The sequence below is a fragment of the Diabrotica virgifera genome, chromosome 7, assembly GCF_917563875.1.
Source record: "Diabrotica virgifera virgifera chromosome 7, PGI_DIABVI_V3a".
Classification (NCBI taxonomy): domain Eukaryota; kingdom Metazoa; phylum Arthropoda; class Insecta; order Coleoptera; family Chrysomelidae; genus Diabrotica; species Diabrotica virgifera.
Genome location: NC_065449.1, coordinates 131829826 through 131851433, shown reverse-complemented (window position 1 = coordinate 131851433; position 21608 = coordinate 131829826). Strand labels below are relative to the sequence as shown.

General features: G+C 33.1%; 1 protein-coding gene across 1 annotated transcript; it reads right to left on the bottom strand.

Annotated features, from left to right (window-relative positions):
- Window positions 1-4885: 4885 nt before the first annotated feature.
- LOC126888611 (uncharacterized) lies at window positions 4886-6691 on the bottom strand. Its single transcript, XM_050656968.1, has one exon. The coding sequence runs from the start codon at window positions 6689-6691 to the stop codon at window positions 4886-4888; it is 1806 nt and encodes a 601-aa protein (XP_050512925.1).
- Between the last annotated feature and the right edge of the window lie 14917 nt (window positions 6692-21608).

Below are 21608 nucleotides of genomic sequence, written 5' to 3'. Positions count from 1 at the left end.
TCACTTACATATAATGCTCGTAAAATCTTTCTCTCTTTACTCGTGCCAGTACTGACTTCGGCGCGAAGGAGATTCTCCTGTCGAATACTCTCCGCTGTCGGCAGGGATTGTATTGCGCCCATAGTTGCCATATTTTATATAATTTATGAAGATCAAAAGAAATACACACAAAAAAATTAATAAGATTTAAAAAGTTTTGAAGATAAAAAATGTTTATGGATAGTTAGCAAGGTAGTGCCATGGCTCTATGGCACTACCTCACGGGCCGCCACTGAGTTTCAGTATAATAGTGCTCAGTAAATTTATCCCTCTATATTTACTGTGGTCTGCCCTATCACCGTTCGTAAATAACGCTATCATTTGAGTGGTTCTCCATTCTTGACGTAAGACAATATACATTCACTCCGACTGTCAGCTTAAACGGCCTCAACTTAATGAAAAATATCTCCCATAAAAAATGGGATGGCGACTTCCAAACTCTTATGACTGTTCACTGAAAGTTGGATTTCTACCTGAGATACAATATGATAAAGTGTTACGTTTGGCTTTTTCTCTTGTATGGAATGAAAGCATGGATATTAAAGGCCGGCTCCATTAAACAAACTTGAAGTCTTTGAAATGAGGTGCCTGCACCGAATGCTTAAAATATCATGGACATGAACGACCTGAGACATAGTCTCAGCATCCGTTATGGCTTGCAAATTGTAGAAGCCTCGGAGGTGTTACCAGAGAAGGTTCCCAATATTTTTAAAATGGTAGGATATAGAGTAACATCTTTTGATGTTGTTTTATGTGCTATTAGATTGAAAACTTAGTTTTTTTTATCATGGACATATTTAGGGACATATTACGAGGAGAACGATATACGGCAACTGGTAATCAAAGGAAAGATAGAGGGTAAGAGAGGTCTAGGAAAAGATGTCATGGCTGCGTAATGTTCGCCGAATGATATTAATGAAATTACTCTTAATAGAATAATGTAGGTAATCCTGACTATCTAATATCTCACCTGACGATACAATCCACGGTGGACGCCTACGCAGAAATACAAGGCACCTTTAAGAAGTAAAGTTAATAATAAATAATTCAATAAGTATACTTAGTCACGATTTTCCCCCTAACTCGGAAAATATCGACCGCATGAAAAAACTTGTAAGAAATTGTAGGAAATCGCAACAACTTAAGTCCTTACCATTTTTTCGAAGAGTTTAAAGTGGCCGAGCGGTTTACTTAGTCAATTTTATATTAAGTAAATACCGTTGCAATATCTCCAAACAAAATATACAATCATCAGAAGAGACTGTAATTAACGAAAATACCTACCTAATTTTTTATCAAGATTATGAGGCAAATAAGATAAATGTACAATATCTAAAATCACCCAGTGAGTATTTTTCTCGTTAAAAAATTTTTTTTTTTTTTGGAATATTCAATGATTTTTTTCAAGAATTCAAATTAAAAGACAAATTACAACTACAATTCTTGTTAATTTAAAAACGAGTTTAGAAAGTAATAGGTGCTAACTTCAATAATTATTTTAAAGATTGTCATGCTCATGCCACTATTATCGTTGAATAGTTGAATGATAACTCAAATATAAATGAATGAAAAGAAATAAATACGTTCTATTATAATCCAGCCGGCCGACCCCAAATTCCGATAACCAAAGCTACCTGAATACGTCTCATCGTTGTCTCAGGTAAATTCAATCTCGCACCTAGAAAGCTGCTAACGCCATCTATTTCTAAAACCACTGGTGTCGTACATAAACGCTCGTTTAGTTTCGTATCTTCCCCCCTATATTTATTAATCAATGCTTTAACGTATGTATACCTCTAAGACTGCTATCAGGCTTCTTTGAAGATTTTAGAAAAATCATAATGAATTTGAAAATGGAATTAATACTTATTAGATCAAATGATGATATTGATGCTGTAGTAAGCGAAGATGAAAGCGAACGACCGAAGATTGATATTAATAAATTATATTGGGAGGTTCCACATGTAACACCAAGTATACAAGAACAGTTACGGCTTAATAAGATTTCACATACAAATCAAGAACTTCCTATTAAATTTCGCTCATGGCAAATGATTGAATATCCTGCCCTAAACAACTCTACCCGCCATACGTGGTCTGTGCGCACTAGTACGAAAATTGAAACACCTCGTCACATCATTGTTGCTTTCCAAAATAACAGAAAATCGAAATTAACAAAAGATATGAGTAAATTTGATCATTGCAATTTAAAAAATATTAAAGTGTTTTTAAATTCTGAAAGATATCCTTATAATGACCTACAAATAGATTTTAAAACAAATAGATTTGCGAAACTTTATGAAATGTTTGCTAATTTTCAAGAAAGTTATTATCACATGGTGCTGAATCAACCTATATTTAATCCACATGACTTTAAAATGATTGCCCCGCTTATACATATTGACTGCTCTCGTCAAAAAGAAATCATTCAATCGGGGTCTGTTGTGTTACGTATAGAATTTGAGACAGATGACCCAACAACCTCTGATATCTCTGCTTATTGTCTGATATTACATGAAAAAGAATTTACGTATAATCCCTTAACTAAAATAGTAAAACAATTATAAAACTAAATATTTATATTATGGTGGACAAGTTAAGGTATATGTACATAATTAATGAAGTCATGAGACTATGACATTATTTGGGGGACCCTCTCATGCGCATGATTCAAAATATGTTTATAAATATAGGTTAGACACCACACAAAGACATACTTTAACATGTACCTAATAGTAGACGTACAAGGTTTTAATACCGAGAAAAATAAATTTATCGCAAAAGAGTTGGCCACTTATGATGGACAAAAAATTAGTCATTATTTCTTCAAACCACCATATCCAATGAGGTTGCTGAATCCAGAGTTCCATAAACAAGCTGTATGGTTAATGAATAATTATCATGGTCTTAACTGGGATCATGGATTTACCCCGGTACATCAAGTTCATAATATTATCCAATGCTTGACAAGTAATGTCGATATAGTTTATGTCAAAGGAAGAGAAAAGTCTCAGTATATAAAAAAGTATAGTTTAGCTCCAGTTGTGGAATTTGATGAACAACCAGCTTTGGAGAAAATGGAACCCAAATATCCTTACCATTTAAATAATAATAGTGTATGTGCGTTATCTAACGTATTTTATTTGTATGATACTTTCATGATGCAATAAAGAATTTTTTTGACATTTTGTTTTATTAATAAAAAACCTTAATAAAAAATAGTACTTTATTTAACCGCTATAATTGTTACATAAATTTTCCAGCGCAAATCTGCATAAACGGCAACTGGATTGAGCAGAAGCTAATCCTTCTTCCTCTGTTCTCCATTCGGGACGATTGAAATGAACAAAACACGGAAGTCGAGTTCGAATTTCAAAATCTTGCACAAATTTCTGGGGTAGGAGATGCCAAGACTGAAGTAGTTCATATGGATCCACAAATTTTCTAATGTATGGTATGGTAAAGTTTTGTAGTTCTGCTTCTGTGAATAGGTACAAAGGTTTTTGTGGGTGTTGATTCATCACAATTCTTTTCTGGCAACATTCCATTATTGTTAAAACGATTAATGTTTTTAAACACCAAGTCTATCCACTTTTGCTCCTCGATTTCAGAAACAAAAAATAGTCTATTTTCTTCTTCTGCTGGATAAACTCTTCCACTACGCAAACGCATCACTTATACTAAGTCGTGAAAAGTTTTTAAACATATATTCTTTGTCTTCATATTTTCTTATTAACTGGTTAATACTCTTCTCTAACTGTTTAATATTTCTTGTTTTTTCATAAACTAAAATATCACGCTTTATTCTGTTAATACCTTTACTAAATTGTTCAACACTTTCACGAAGACTTCTAGAGCACATACTGTTCACATTATCGATGTTTCTGTACTCTTATATCCTCCCCACTCTCGTTGATACCAGTTGCAGATGCATGGCTCACTACCCCCCACTCCTAATAAAACTCCTAGATTATACCAGACTTTATCAGCTTGCGGGACTCATTCCCTTTGAAACTTGCTAAGCTAAATTATAAACCAGTTCGTTGTAAGCCACGTGAAACCACGTGTTATGTTCAAATATAATATGTCATACAAATATGCGGATAATTGTGACGAGTGGGAAACGAGACTCCCTTTTTATATTGTACGACAAAAGCTTTGTCTTATTTGTCGTAAAATGTCGGGGACTAAACTTATTCCAAGAAGCTTAATATTTAAAGGGTGGAAATTGGTATTTGAATTTTGTGTATTTTGTAGCGAGACTAGACCTATGGGATTATCTCATCGAAGCGTAGGTTATCGTGATGGGATAATGGAATCTCCACCATATACGTGTGACTCCCCACGTCCAAAGTTAGATTTACTATAAATAGATGCTAAAATCTTGGTAGAGATTATTAAGATGATATCATTAGACTTTATTGTTTTACAAGCAATTCTGCAAAATCTGCTTTTAATTCAGCAACCCATCAATGTTAGAGAAGTTTTTGTGTGCTTTGACAGTAATGGTACACTAAATGAGACATGGCCTGAGACATGGTCAAGAATGGAATCATATCCGGGAAACAATTTTTTACCAACTTTACAAGATGAAATACCATTAAATAGCACTAAGTATAAATTGCGTTTTAGACATATGAGTGGTAGAAGCAGTGACTCCAAATGGTTAGAACTTTATAATGAAAGACCTAGAAAGGATACAGTCATATCTCCAATATTTTATTATATAGCCCTATGTTCGACTTTTTCAATAATTATGGTATTAATAGAATTGTGTAAGGTTTTAAATAAAAAGATTTGTTTTTATATATGCGTTTTATTGATACATAAAAACAATTTACAAATTTTACAAGTATGAATCATATTGAAAAGAATCGACTTGAAACAATTCTTCAAGAGGAATCTTTTCTAAATCAGCTAATTCCGGGGTGTGTAGCAGCTCATTCCCAAACATTATGAGATCATCTATGGTACCATTATGTGGACTAATTAAAAAATGCCCCCACGCAAGAGTTTTTACGTCACCGTTTATTACACAGCGTTTATCATCCTTAGAAGATAGTGCCACTTTATTCCTAAGTTCCGTATATATGGTATGTAAATTAGATACAAATACATACATTTTTCTAAAGAATACACCACCTTTTTTTACTAATAGTACATAATCGCTCTTTTGCAACTGTGTTTTGGTTACGTGTTTTGAAATGCCTTTTGCTTTTTTTATTATTTTATTTGCTTCTATGCAATAAGATTTAGCACCTGTACCATAGAAACATTTAATGGGTAGAGATGCAAATTCATCTTTCATTTTTCCTAGTATTGACGGTGTTTTCGGTATCCCGTGAACATTATCAGTTGGATAGTTGGAGGTGTTGAAATGTTCTAAATTTCTTTTCATGTCCTTATAGAAATTGGGGGTGTATATCTCCATAATCAGGGAGTCTGTGTCTGTATATAACAAGTTTGCGGCTTCCCCATATTTCTTTTTGATATATCCATAATAAAAATCATATATCACTGTTTTTGATAAATCTAAAATTGTAAATCCAACATAGAGATGCTTGTTATAAACTACTTTGGTTTTACCCAAATGGACTGCCACCAAATTCTCATTAAACACGGAACAAGACTTGAATTCTGGTTTAGAGATAAGTGCCCTGGCTCCCAATGAATTTGTTTTTGTTTCCCAGCGGGTGCACAGGCGGATATCTCTTCTTTTTTCAACGTTCTCTAGAGTTTTACCGAATATTGCATTAACCAGAAGCTTAAAAAGATCCCGTTCAAACTCGTTTTTGGCTTTGTTTCTGAGTGATGTGTTTAGATCAATATATTTTTTTAACCATGGTGATTGCGAAAACTCTAGTATACGATGAATCCTTTTTAGTACCAGACCATACCTAAGACACTGCTTAAGATTGCGATAATGGATAATGTATTTAGTTTTATTGTTGAAATTTGGGATAAGTTTAGGACATTTGCTTCCTGGAGGTACCATGCTCTCGGGGCAGAATGGCAAATCATTATGTAAAGAATGTAAATGAGCTGGATATTCCAAATCCACTTCCAACACATACCCTTTATTCGCATCATCCTCCACCGAAAAACAGTCGAAGTTTTCTACATCGGTTACCCATTTAAAATTTCCATATGGAAGATATTGACACATGGCTGCACCATATAAATTTGTGGCATCTAGATACATGATGTAAGACTCGGGTTGTTGTGGATCATAGTTGGGTACATATTGATTATTTGCCACCGCTTCTCGTTTGCTACGTTGTGCGACACCTCCTCTTACTCCTTTCTTAAAAAAGTGTACCATGTCCACATCTGTAAGAAGCTCCAGTTCAATTTCAGTGTATCTTAACATAGCATCCCAACTTAATGCAGGAGCAGTTATGTAGTGACAAGGATCCAAATTGTATTCTTTGTGACATATTTTTCTAAAATTTTCAAACACATCAGCCAGTAATAAGACATCTGATACTAAGTACACCATAGCATAGTCACTCATAGATTTACAATCAAATGTGTTCCATACATCAACTGCTCTTGCATAATCTTCATCAGAAATGTGTTTGTTAGTTAGATTATTGTAAAAATTTTTTTTAGGTGGAAGTGTTTTTTCTTTAAGTCTGTCAAATCCATCCATATATGAATAAGGAAAGACACCCTTACGTCTCACAAGTTCAAAGTGTTTAGTATCTGGGAAATATTTTCTAATTTCTGTACACTGCTCCGAGTCTAAAGTTGTGCTCAGAATATCCAAAGATTTTGCCAAAAATCTGTATGAATCAACAAATTTCAGAGGTATGTATTTATCTAGGCCATTTTTCGACTATTCTACCAGAATTCTTTTAGAAATTGTGATATATTTTTCTTTCGTTTGTGCAATTACTGAAACTTTTTCACCAGTTGTTGAAAGCTCTTTAATAAACAGATGACAATCATAATTACTCATGTTGTGAAAGAACACAGGTATTGTATTTGAGAGTTTGTAATTTATATTACAGGAGTTATGTGAAGCCCCAAGATATTTTGAATTTAGATGGTGGTGATCTTTCACCTTATGATTGAAAGGATTGAATGGCTTTCCACACAAGTAACACTCAGTAGCGCTCACATGTTTTTCAATTTCTTCTTTTGTTAACGGTGACATTGGTTTAACATGTTTAAGGTGATTGGTATATAGTTCATGCACTAAATCATCCAATTTCTGTATAAACACTTTGGGAGCATCTTGTCCTTCATATTTTATTAGTTTAGAAAGTGAATCATCGTAGTTGCATTTAAGGTAAAATGCAAACGAATATGCTTGGTGTTCAGCAGTTTTAACGGAATATGAATTTCCATTGAAAGGTTCAGCATGGTCTATGGGCTTTAGCAAACTTTCAAAGTCAGCATAGATCACAAATGACACAGGTAACATTTTTTGGATATTCATAAATTTTAGTATATTTTCTGGCACCATTTCACCAAACTTATTGATTTTAGGTTTCGTTGTGGGAAGTTCTGTGTAAATGTGAGAACAGTCGCTTTTTTGGTGATTATTTAGCTTTTCTTCGTTAAGAAAGAATTGTAGACATCCATCACATAAGTATTCTTTGCGACAATTTTTTGTTTTTTGACTTCTTACAAGTCTCGACATGTCTAGAATCAGACAATAATGACTTTGTTTATCATTTGTTATAAGCAAAAGGTTCACGTGAGTGGTATGGCGATTACTTGTAAAATGCAATGGTCCAACTATTTCATATTGCCTTTTATTATTTGCGAAATTGGATTCTAACCCATAAACATTTACTGAAATATTATTGAGGGTCTCAAACTTTTTAATGTCTTTTAGTTTCACCGGAAAATCAATTCCTTCAAAATTCAACAAAGTATCGTATGGTGGATATGATTCTGGTTTAGTTGGGTTGCCACTAGCAGGAAAAATAGCGGCGTTAACACTCCACGCAAAACACCTATTATCTTTGTTTTCCATGTTTAAAATAGCGTGTTTTCTTACTATAGGTATTGGGAGACGAATATACGTTGATGCAGAAATACTACTATATTTGTTTATGTTAACATCTAAAAACATTATTTCCCGCAATATCCAATTTGAATCTTTCTCTTGAAATTCTGATGCTTGTGTCATCAGTTCTTCCTTAAAATCATCAAATACTTCATCCAGTTCAGTGCTGATAGTTATAATTTTATTGCATGTGTTCATGGACTTGATATCTGATAGGTTAGTGTCAGGTTTTAGATAAATACCAAATATTTCAAAATTTACCTTTATGCTATTGTGCAGATGTAGATATTCCCTCAAAATGCTCAAAACTTTCGGTTTCACATCTTTTAAAAATCCATGATAATCCATTTTTTGATTACTATTAAAACGATAAGATGCGATTCTGTTTTTAAACGCATGTGTCAATTTTGTAACAGTTGCATCTATCACTTCCATTCCAAGCGGTCTTAATCTTTTTTTGGGAATATAATAATCCCCATCATGTTCATTATCACTATTCACATTTCCGTTTTTACATGTATTCATATGTCGCAACAGGTTATACGAGCGCAAAAACGATTTGTTACACCTGCGACACGTATTCATGATTGACGATAGACTAATGAGGAGCTCCGCTAATTTGCCTTAAATAGGATAAAGATATTATGAGAATATTACCCCCACCGTGCTATTTTTAGATATTGGTCATTAACCTTGAGATATTTTTAGACAAGATATTGTCTAGACAAGCAGATGGCCAGTTCATTGACCTTGAGCTATTTTTAGACAGGATATTGTCTAGACAAGCAGATGGTCAGTCCATTGACCTTGAGCTATTTTTTAGACATTGGCCGTTAACCTTGAGTTATTTTTAGATCGGATACTGTCTAGACACACCAGATGTCCAGTTAATTGACCCTTGAGCTAGTTTTAGATGTGAAAAGCATATGGCACTAACCCCCCTCTTTATTCTACTTGAAAATATATAAACTGATGCATTTATAATTTTTGTGGTAATATCAAAATGGTGCTAGAAAATGAAAACCAAGCAATGGATGAAGCAGTTATAAATCCAATGGATGAAGCAGTTATTAATCCATTGGATGTCATACCACCGCATGAAGCTGAAGATAGTGATCATGAAAATCAAGCAATGGATGAAGCAGTTATTAATCCATTGGATGTCATACCACCACATGAAGCTGAAGATAGTGATAGTGATTCTTCTAACGAAAGTTTTGTTTTTTCGGTATCCACCGAAAATTTGTCAGACCTGGAAGATTGTTAGGTATTAGATATGGATTCCCCAGAGGCAGAGAACAAAATAATGAAAGTGGATGATGTCAACAATGTCCGCTTTCTGTCATATGAAAGCGGACAAACAGTATGTATGACCAAATATTATTATGTAATAGACAATGAAAGTTTGTGCCCTTCTTGTTTTTTTGAGACTGTTAGCGGAGTGCCATCATACGTTCCAGCTGTTCATATTACGGAACATTCAAGTAGGAAGGCAGATAATCTTATTGCATGTACTTGTTTTTGTTGCAATATGAACTTGTATATATACTGCTTATGTAAATACTGTATTATTTGTAATAATATAAATCTACAACAATAAAAAGGTTTTTATTCAATTCCTTTTTCCATTTTCCCTTTAATTTTTTTTATGTGCAAATGAAACGCCCCCTGTATTGAATTTTAAACAAATAAGTTAAACATTTTCGAATTTGTTATTTTTTTTCCTATTGATATGCAACATTATATTGTTTTGACAAAGTTTTTGTTGATGGACCCCGTTACAAATTATTAATAAAAATGTTTCCAAGTTTTGATTAGACCTATACTTCTAAAATATGATTCTAAAATATCTTTTCTTAATTTTCATAAATGATTGGTGAAATAATTTTATTTAAGTACAAATGAAACACCCCCTGTATTAAATTTTAAATAAGTTATATATTTTCGAATGTGTTATTTTTTCCTATTGTTATGCAACATTATATTGTTTTGACAAAATTTTTGTTGATGGGTCCCCGTTAAAAATTATTAATAAAAATTTGTTTTCCAAGTTTTGACTAGACCTATACTTCTAAAATATGATTCTAAAATATCTTTTCTTAATTTTCATAAATGAGTGGTGAAATAATTTTATTTAAGTACAAATGAAACGCCTTCTGTATTAAATTTTAAACAAATAAGTTATATATTTTCGAATTTGTTATTTTTTTCCTATTGTTATGCAATATTATATTGTTTTGACAAAATTTTTGTTGATGGACCCCGTTAAAAATTATTAATAAAAATTTGTTTTCCAAGTTTTGATTAGACCTGTATTTTTAAAATATGATTCTAAAATATCTTTTCTTAATTTTCATAAATGAAGTGAAAAATTAATTTTTAAATCAATAAATATTTTAGCTTAAAAATTTTTCGAGTACGTTTATACTATATTCTATTTTAGGATGCATATTATGCATTTCTACATTCGCGGTGACCTCCCACATAACGAAGACAGCACGGTCTGTAGTATCTATTTTTAAATTTAGTCTTTTTCTCGTTCTCCGGCTAAAATGCACGCGATATTTGGGAAGGACAAATAATGTGTTTAGTGAAGTTCATAAAGGGAATTTGATTTGTGTTTTGTGATGACAAATATCGGAATATTACATAGGTAAGTGTTTATATATTACGAGGTAATTATTGGCAAACTAGGTAGGTGTATTGTTGGCTCTATTTTGTAATTTCGCATGTTATTATTGTGTGCATTATAGTATAACTCACTTCGTCGGTGATGTGACAATACCTTCTACCTGCTATTACATGATTTTTTAGAAGCGACCAAGCGCCTTTTTTTTAGGTTCACTTCCTGTTTTTATATGATGCTTTTTAACTTATTTTCTAGTAAATTCATTATGAATTTACTAGAAAATAAGTCAAAAAATATCATATGAAAACAGGAAGTAGCCCTAACAAAGGTTTTTTATCACTTCTGCAAAAAATCATGTAATAGCAAATAGAAGGTATTGTCACATCACCGACGATTTGCTATTAAGGTGTGGGTAAAAAATGACTAAAATATTATTTAAAATGTTTATTTTATTAAAATCAGTAAGTTCTGTCTAATATTCCAAAATGAAAGTAAAATTTTCATTTTGGAATATGTTTGTTTAACTAAATAAACCAATAAGCAAAAATGCTATTAATTTACATAGTTAAAAAAACAATTAATTTACATAGTTAAGCAAACAATTTAGAATACAACATAAAAATATAACGTTTTTTATCACTGCAATCCACACTAATTATCCACAGGTTTACAGGTCATTATAGATGTCAGAATTTGGTTGCAGATGCCAATGTTTTGGTTAACTTTGTCCAAACTCCTTTGCGCCCTATCGCGTTTTTTCTCATAACCACTAATCTTCTTAAGTAGCACAGCCCGTTGAATCTGGTTTTCTTCCAAATAACGAGTATTTTCACTTACAAATGTTTTTACTAGACTGTCATATTCATCATCTGTAGTTTTGACAGTTTTGTCAATATTATCATAATTTGTGGTAATATTTAGATCGTCTTCATCATGAGGTTGTTGGTCTTCCATGCTTTCATTAAAATCATCACTCTGAATAAGATTTGACCCGTGAAAAGAGCCATTACCTATTTCTTCTTCTCCTTCGTCTTCTTCGTCGTCAGATGATACAGTATCGTATTTTGGGTCGATCATTGGGGTGGATGACGCCATAACTTGTTGCTCAAATTTTTTATAATCCATTGGTCTGTGGCAAGTAAAATCTCCTTCGGTTAGTTCCACGCTGGAATCTAAGTTCACTTCATTAAATGTTTCCCCGTCCGCGCTGGAGTTTAACTTCACTTCACTAAATTTTTTCACATTGGGGGACTTTCTGAAGTGCGAAATAATTTTGGCACTTGATTTCGAACATTCAGGTACTGCAAACTTCACTTTCATTTTGGAATATTCGACAGAACTTACTGATTTTAATAAAACTAATCTACTTGCTGGAGTACCTATGGTTTTATAGCTTTTTGAAGTGGGAAAGAGTATCTGCAGACCAATCTAAAAATTTTAAAATCCCCCGCTTCTTAGAACATTTTGTTACCCACGAGGCACACCAATGGGATAGCTACACCACGCCCATATCGGTGCTTGGCTTGTAAGTTTTTACCCCCCCCCCCTCCATGGAAATAGAGAACTGAATCACCATCTATATGATTTTTGCAAAAAAAACACCATCCATGTGTCTCTCACAGTCTGTTTGTGTTATGTTTCTGCATATTCTCTTAATTTTTCACAAAAATACCACCCACGTATGTGTAGGGGTTCAGTTAAATTTTTAATTAGGTCCAGATATCTTTTATGCTTTACGACAACTGTTTTCTGCCAATTTGCGTGAGAAAAACCATGAAATGAATTCCCACATGAATATCATGTGTTACTCTTTTTTTCTCATTTGTTATTAAGAAAACATTTAAACAGTGTTTGCGTATTTTTAGTATTTCTGATAATTATTTGAAAAGATAAAAGGACGCTTTATTAATTTTTACACAAAGATTTTTGCATTAACCAAAGTTTGACTAAGTTATAAAACTTATTTTTTGAAGCATACTTAAATAATTGAAAAATGGTAGCGAAATGCAACCGATTATAATAAAAACGTAGCAATCTATTGAATAATTTTTCAATGAGCTTGATTTTAAAAGACAGAAACAACTATGCGCTATACCTTATTATATGGTTATTTTCGATAATTTTTGTCTTAAAAAATATTAATACATAAATTGTTTAAAGAGGAGGAAAATGGATCTTTGGACGCCCCTGTGCTTGCTATAACATTTATTATTCATAAGAGCATTATTATATGGTTATTTTCAATAATTTTTGTCTTAAAAAATATGTATACATAATTGATAGCTTAAAGAGGGATAAATAGATCTTAGGACGCCCCTGTGCTTGCTATAACGTTTAATAATAAGTAGAGCATTAATTGCACACATCCTGCATACATGCAAAATTTTTTATGCTGCGTAATAGCAAGCCAGATGTGATTCAAGATGCGATGGGAATTGAAAGTCAGACACTATTGCAGTTCATTTGCCGGGAATATGTTTGTCTAAACTTTTTGTTGTTTTGTTTTAAGCCAAATGTAATTATACATTGGGAACGGATGGTTTTTTTACATTCCCGTCTAATTAGTTTTCATATTTGGCGGGAATGACTTTTTAATTTATGCAATTAACATGCATTGCGACAATCCAGCCAGCCAGAAGTTCATTTAAAATTATTGTTTCGTGATCAATGTTTATCGGTAATGGATAGGTCTGGATCCCGCGTATGAAAAAAAAGTTGATTAATAGCAAGCTGAAAATTTGTTAATAGCTTAAGGGTGTCTAGTCGAATAAACTTTGATATGTGTGAACACTGGAACAGGGGCAGTTTTAATTATGGAACAGGTTAAAAATTTGGAACGGTCACAGCACGAAAACGGCACATTTATTTTGTCCGACAGAACAGACTTAAACTCTTCGAACAGAGATTAAACTCTCATGTAAAAATCAGACTGCTATTTATCACCAAATGGGCGTTTTAATGAGTGGAACATGTAAAATATGTCAAATGACAGGAATTATGACAGGTAATAAATAGCAGTCTGATTTTTTTCATGAGAGTTTTATCTCTGTTCGGAGAGTTTAAGTCTGTTCTGTCGGACAAAATAAATGTGCCGTTTTCGTGCTGTGACCGTTCCAAATTTTTAACCTGTTCCACAATTAAAACTGCCCCTGTTTCAGTGTTCCCATATATCAAAATTTATTCGACTAGACACCCTTAAGCTATTAACAAATTTTCAGCTTGCTATTAATCAACTTTTTTTTCATATGCGGGATCCAGACCTAGGAGTTATGTAATTTATATTTAATGATACAAATTAAAATAATTTCTTTTTGTTTATTTGGGACTGTCCAGTACAATCCAACCAGAAATGACCACTGTCCATGATGCCCATCGATAATGGAGTTATGTAATTTATTTTTTATATTGAATGATACAAATTAAAATAATTTCTTTTTGTTTATTTGGGACTACTCTATGCCCACTCCAGCCATAAATGACCTTTAAAATTATTGTTTAGTAATCGATATCCTGCTGGGTGGGTGACCAGTGGTTAATTGGACTATTTTTAACCCGGATATTGTCTACAATATTTTTCTCTCCCTAAAAGGATAAATATTAGACTAGATATACAGGCGGTTCATTGGGCTCCTCATTTGGCACACAATAATATCATATATTCCCCCACCCTATTTTTTTAGACCGGATGCCATATGTTCTTCATTTTGCTCATACAATATCATATATTCCCCCACCCTATTTTTTAGACCAGATGCCAGATGTTTCTCATTTTGCTCATACAATATCATATATTCCCCCACCCTATTTTTTTAGACCGGATGCCAGATGTTCCTCATTTTGCTCATACAATATCATATATTCCCCCACTCTATTTTTTTAGACCGGATGCCAGATGTTTCTCATTTTGCTCATACAATATCATATATTCCCCCACCCTATTTTTAGACCGGATGCAGGTGTTCACTGCCAGATGGCCCCTGCTCATTTCTGCTCATTTTGCACATACAAATACACACTACTGCCATATGTGAAGGGTACAACAGAGAAAATATGGAGAGTGCTGAGAAAACATAACATAGAAACGATATTTAACACCGACAGAAAGATCTCAACTATTCTACCAACACCAAAAACAAAAATATCGTTAGAAAGTCAAGGAGTATACGAGATTCCGTGTGGGGATTGTGGAAAGTCGTACATTGGACAGACCAACCGAAGAATCCATGTAAGACGAGAAGAACACCAAAATGCCATCGAAAGGGGAGAAACCACGTCATCCCTTGCACAACATGTCGCAAATACAGGACATACAATAAACCTGAACCAAACAACGATGTTAGCTAATATAGAAATAAAAAGAAAACGTGAAATCAGAGAATCGATAGAAATCGAAAGAACTCCCAACGGTCTAAACCAAAGAGATGATGCGCAACGGCTTCCTACAACATGGAAAACGGTACTGAAGAAAAAGACCAAAATAAATCAAGCAGCGACATCTACGCGTGTCACCCTTCCAGACCCCCCAACATATACTGGACCAATCACAAGATCCAAGAGACGCGCAGGTCAAGCAAATACATCAGGATCAACTATATAAGTTACATCAGGATCAACTATATAAGTTACGGTATCGTGAATAAAAATTCAGTCTACTTCAAGCAACAGCTAGAAGCGTAACTACCTGACTTGACAATGGCAAGTGAGATCTTGCCGAAACGTCGTCAAAATAATGATTTTTCTCAAAACCAAACTTATTCAAAGCGGAGCCAAACCCGGAAAACAACAGAAAGCAGATAATATATATATATATATATATATATATATATATATATATATATATATATATATATATTTAAAACATGAGATGTAGATCCTTGAAACACACTCAGTGATCAAAAGATCCAAGGTTAATGGTTTGACGACCACTCGTACGAAATCAAACAGATGAAATAGAGAATGTGGAAAAATCCCCTTACGAACAATTCACACATCCACCACTTCGGGTTGGGAAAAATTTTTTGAATAGAATCAAAGATCCAAACACCAGTTCTTAGAAATGTGTTTCGCCCTCTTCAACCTCTCTGGGCTTATCAATAAAGATGAGAGGTTGAATATCTTTAGACACATTCCAATCAAAAAACAACATTCGAGACCTAGACATAGAACAACTTGAGACTGTCATTGTCGGACTTGCCGTAGATTTACGCACCTTCTATGTCTAGGTCTCGAATGTTGTTTTTTGATTGGAATGTGTCTAAAGATATTCAACCTCTCATCTTTATTGATAAGCCCAGAGAGGTTGAAGAGGGCGAAACACATTTCTAAGAACTGGTGTTTGGATCTTTGATTCTATTCAAAAAATTTTTCCCAACCCGAAGTGGTGGATGTGTGAATTGTTCGTAAGGGGATTTTTCCACATTCTCTATTTCATCTGTTTTATATATATATATATATATATTGATACATGTATCCATGTGACTTCCAAAGTAGATTCTCGTAATACGTTGTTACTTCATATATACCGTTATGACTTCCGATTTCGGAAGTCACAACGTTTTGCCTATATTTTTACGAATTTGGCTACTAGATGGTATCAGAAGGCTTATATTAAAAATTTCGCTGGAAGTCATATCGTATCTAACATACTCATAAGATCAGATTTTAGTTCGACGGTATATCACCAGCGCTAGTGTCGCTCCCGTGCTACTATACAGGTTATGTACACAACGCGTAGCGTCTTCCGTATACCACACCGCTCGGTGTGACTTCCGTTTTTTGGCAACCCTGTGTAACGGTTTCCAGACATTTATCTGTTGTAGATTTGCGGTCCTAATCGTACTTAGTGTTTTGTGTGCCTTTTGTTTTTAAACATGAATAATAGCAGATCTGCTTTACTTTTAAAGTTAGCCTTAAATGAAGGTACAATAAGTGATTATATATCTCTATAATTATATATTTTCTGTACTTATTTCAATCTATAATATTTACTTACCTATTTACTTATATAAATTCATTTTTCTCGTGTTTTTGTTTACTTCCTTTTTTACAATGAACTTCTAATTTAATCTACACTCACCGGCACGAAAAACGGGCACCCTAAAAAAATGGGTAATTTTTGATGTCTCGTATCTCCCAAACCTTTGGTCCGATTTAAGTAATGTTTTTAATATGTTATAGCCTTATTATTTAACAGTATAGCTATGATAACATTGTTGATAGACAGGTAAATTTTCATTGTATACCGGGTGTACCAATCAAACTGGGTTTTTTTCTCAATTTTCACAACACCCTGTGGAATATTCTAGCCTTTATAAAATATTTAAATTAAAGCCTAACTATAGCTCCAGGTTTTATTAACATTGTGTTTTTTTATTCATTCGCTTACGTTGGATAATAAAAAAGTTAAGGACTTTAACAACTAGCCATGTTCTTTATCGATACAGGTGTTTCTAAATATAAGTGCGACAAATTTTAAGGGATAATTTCTGCATGAAAAAATAATGATCGTTTGGCAAAATAATTTTATATTTGCAAGCATTTGCGGACATAGCTTTATCAAGTAAACGATCATTATTTTTCATGCAGAATTACCCCTTAAAGTTTGTCGCACTTATTTAGAAACACCATGTATTGATAAAGAACATGTTTAATTGTTAAAGTCCCTAACTTTTTTATTATCCAACATAAGCGAATGAACAACAAACAGAACATTAAGAAAACCTGGGGCTATAGTTGGGTTTTAATTTCAATATTGTATAAAGGCTAGAATATTCCACAGAGTGTTGTGAAAATTGAAAAAAAAAAAAACCAGTTTGATTGGTACGCCCAGTATACAATGATAATTTACCTGTCTAGAAACAATATTATTACAGCGATATAGTTAAAGAATAAGGCTATAACATATTAAAGAAATACTTAAATCGGAGAATAGGTTTAGGAGATACGAGCCATCAAAAATGACCCATTTTTTGGGGTGCCCGTTTTTCGTGCCGGTGAATGTATCTATTAAATAATCTAAATTATTTTTAAAAATCTTATTAAAAGCTTAAATACAAGAAATGTAGGTAAATGTTCTCATTTAACGAAATTTCCGAAAATTGTGTATTTTTTTGACCCAAGTAGGCTGAAAAATCGATTTTATAGTTATTGTTATTTCGAAAGTAATAAAACGTGTAAAAATTACAAAAAAATTGAATGTACAATTACAATTGAATGGAATTAAATACACGATAAAATGAATCAAGAGCGATAAAAAGTTTAAAGTAATAAATTCTAGTAATAATATAAAATACAGTAAACTCTCTCTTAAGGGGGTAGGCGCAAAATCTCTGTCCAATGCTATTTAAATACATTTATTTTTTTCGAATCCTGAGAAAACTAATAAATATTTTTTAAAACATACACCCAGAATGAAAGATAACATTATTACGGGGGACCGAAAGTCCCTTAGAATAAAAAAAAGTTTCTTTTGAATGAAATATTCGAAATTAAAAATCACACTAACTTTTCTCTTGTTTTTCATCCCATTATCTTTATTAAAATAAACATATATTAGGTATATAAGTTATTAAAATAAACATTATATAAGTTTTCAGGGACTTTCTGCCCTCGGTAATAATGTAAGCTTCCATTCTGCGTTTAAATTTTTCAAAAATACTTATTAGTTTTCTCAGAATTCGAAAAAAAATAATGCATTTAATTAGCATTGGACTAAGATTTTGCGCCTATCCCCAACGAGCACCTCCTCTATACGGACGGTATTTAAAACAAAATTCATTTGCCGATATACTGAGCCTGTACTCTTCCGGACAATCCCTTAAAATGATGTGTACCTAAATGAAAAAAAAAATACATAGATATTTTTTCCAAATATTTTAGAATACAAAACTACAATATTTATATTTTATTATTTCAAATTAACACAGAGATGACAACGAGTGATATTTGATAACTTTACCTTATCAGCAGTAGGTAATAAAAATCTGGTTCTAGTGTGGGATCCGTCATTAAAATATTTTGTGTGTCGGTCATTAAAAGAAATGTGACACCATAACGCGTTGCTCTAATAATACTTTAACATTGATATTATGTTGTGACTAAAAATGTTAACGGAATATCTGCTTGGCAAAAGAAAACATGGGCACAATATCAATTTTCTTCTTTGATATGTTACCTATGTATGTGTATGCCAAATTTCATGTCAATCTTAAGTGGTTTTTTAAAATTTATGGGTTTTGCAATATTTTACCGTCAGCGAACGGACTAATAGAAGAGGATCCGATATAAGGCCGATCTGCATCGATATATTTAATGGATAACAATAATTATTGGATATGTAATTTAGTATGTTAACAATTATAAAATACAAGGGGTGCATGATCTAATTTTCTTCTGACTATAATCAATTAATAATTAATAAATGACTTTTATCTACTCTATGTCATATTATAATATATAAATTTTTAGTTTGTGAAAACTGTCAATATAGATAGCAGTACTTTAAAGTAAGCATGAAGTAACAATGTATTTTAAATGGGATTTAATTTTTCTCACTGTTTTTGACACACTTTCATATAATTAAATATTCTTTCTTAACTTTCGCGTTTCATGGTGATGACATCTTCTTTTTCTTCAAGTGCTATCTCCGCGAAGGAGGTCGGCAATCATCATAGCTATTCGGACCTTGGAGACGGCTGCTCTGAAAAGTTCGTTTGATGTACATCCGTACCATTCTCCCAGGTTGCGCAACCACGATATTCTGCGTCTCCCTATGCTTCTTTTTCCTTGAATCTTTCCCTGCATAATGAGTTGGAGCAAGTTGTATCTCTCTCCACGTGTAATATGTCCGAGATATTCCAATTTTCTGGTTTTAATTGTATTTAAGACTTCCATTTCTTTATTCACCTTTCTCAGAACCTCTTTGTTTGTGACGTGTTCTGTCCATGATATTTTTAGAATTCTTCTATATACCCACATCTCGAATGATTCCAGTTTTTTCATTGATGCCGCATTCAAGGTCCAAGCTTCCATTCCGTAAAACAGAGTCGAGAAAACGTAGCACCTAGCCAACCTTATTCTTAGCTCTAACCTTAGATCTCTTGTGCAGAGCACAAGAGAGGTGATGACATAATGAGCAATAAATTACAAAAAAAAAATTTGACAGTTTTGTGGTTTGAAAGAAATTAGAATTTTTATATGTCACAGTTCTAAGAATTGTAGAATAGAAATGAATTCCAGTGACGAAGAGTTACAGTATTTTTATTTGTTTATCGTAGATAAAATATTGTATGAAATTGTGCGTGAAGTACTTTTTGCGAACTTACGCGATGTATTGCACTCACTCCGTTTCATAAATAACTATTTTCATATATTAAAAAAAATGTTTCGACCCGGGTAGATATTATTCCAGATTTTCAGATTTGGGCACAGAGTTGGATTGTTGGGGCATATATGGAGAGCAGGTAGCGCAACAACTATAAATTCAATTTTACAATGGAGACCCGGAGTTAGAAGGAGACGCGGAGGAACTAGAATAAATGGTTACAGGAATTAAAGGAAGATTTATATAGGGCAGGAATTAGAGACTAGCAGAAAAACAAAAGAGGATAGAAAGAAATGGAGAAGCATAGTCAATAGTATCGAGTAGCAGATTGGGAAAAATCTGCTCGAAAAAGATGGATCTAGATAGCTTTTTAGCGGGTAATCCCCACCTGGAGGGTTTAGCCATTTAATTTTTTATTACATATTATTATTGGTACATCAAAAATTAAAAGGACGGTGCCTGTAATAAAATCTAAAATATTAAAATTTTCTATAAGTTCAAATTTATTTATTAACATTTTTGATATAATTTTCATAAATAAATGACTTACTATTAACACTTTTTTAATTAATTCCAATAAATCCATTTTACAGCAATAATAATATATTAGTATTTTTGTTAAAATAAATATCAATCATATTATCATAAATAACACAGGTTTACAAAAAAAACTAAATTTCGGACAATTTGACGAAACCATATGACAAGGGGGTTTTTGGAGTGGCTGATCACAAATCCGGGGTCTGCTCACCTCTATCGCGTCAGGTAAAGGTCATTTCAAGGTCAAATCAAGATAAATCGACAGTCGCTCTGAAAAAGTATATTAGGGGGTTCTTGGGGTCGCTGAAGATGAATCCGGAGTCCGCTGACCTCTATCTCGTCTAGTTCAACGTCATTTTAAGGTCAAATCAACATAAATTGACACAATTGCTCTGAAAGTATAGGGAGTTTTGGGGTCGCTGATCATGAAAACTGCGGTCCGTTGAGCTCTACTACGTCATGTAAAGGTCATTTCAAGTTCAAATCAGGAGGAGTTAACAAAATTGATTTGACCTTGAAATGGCCTTTACCTGACGTGGTTGAGCTCAACGGGCCCCAGTTTTGTGATCAGGGACCCCAAAAACACCCTAATATACTTTTTCACAGCGATTGTGTTGATTTATCTTGATTTGACCTCGAAATGACCTTCAGCTACACGTGATAGAGGTCAGCGGATCCGGGATTCGTTATAAGCGACCCCAAAACCCTCCTAATATACTTTTTCAGAGCGACTGTCGATTTATCTTGATTTGTCCTTGAAATAACCTTTACCTGACGTGATAGAGGTTAGCGAACCCCGGATTCGTAACCAGCGACCCCAAAACCCCCCTAGTCATATGGTTTCGTCAAATAGTCCGAAATGTATTTTTTTGTAAACCTGTATAATCAAAAGAATATCAATATTTTAATTTAAATAGACAACTTTAAAACACAGACAACTGTATTCACAGTAAAAGTTTCAAAAGATCACACATTACGCTCAAAATAGGAGGTAAATCTAGCAGACGAGTCGTTGTGACTTCCAAAATATGACAACACCGCTGGAAGTGACAACGCCC

Coding starts and splice junctions, on each gene's coding strand:
- LOC126888611 (XM_050656968.1), bottom strand. CDS start 6,691: ATGGATGGATTTGACAGACTTAAAGAAAAAACACTTCCACCTAAAAAA.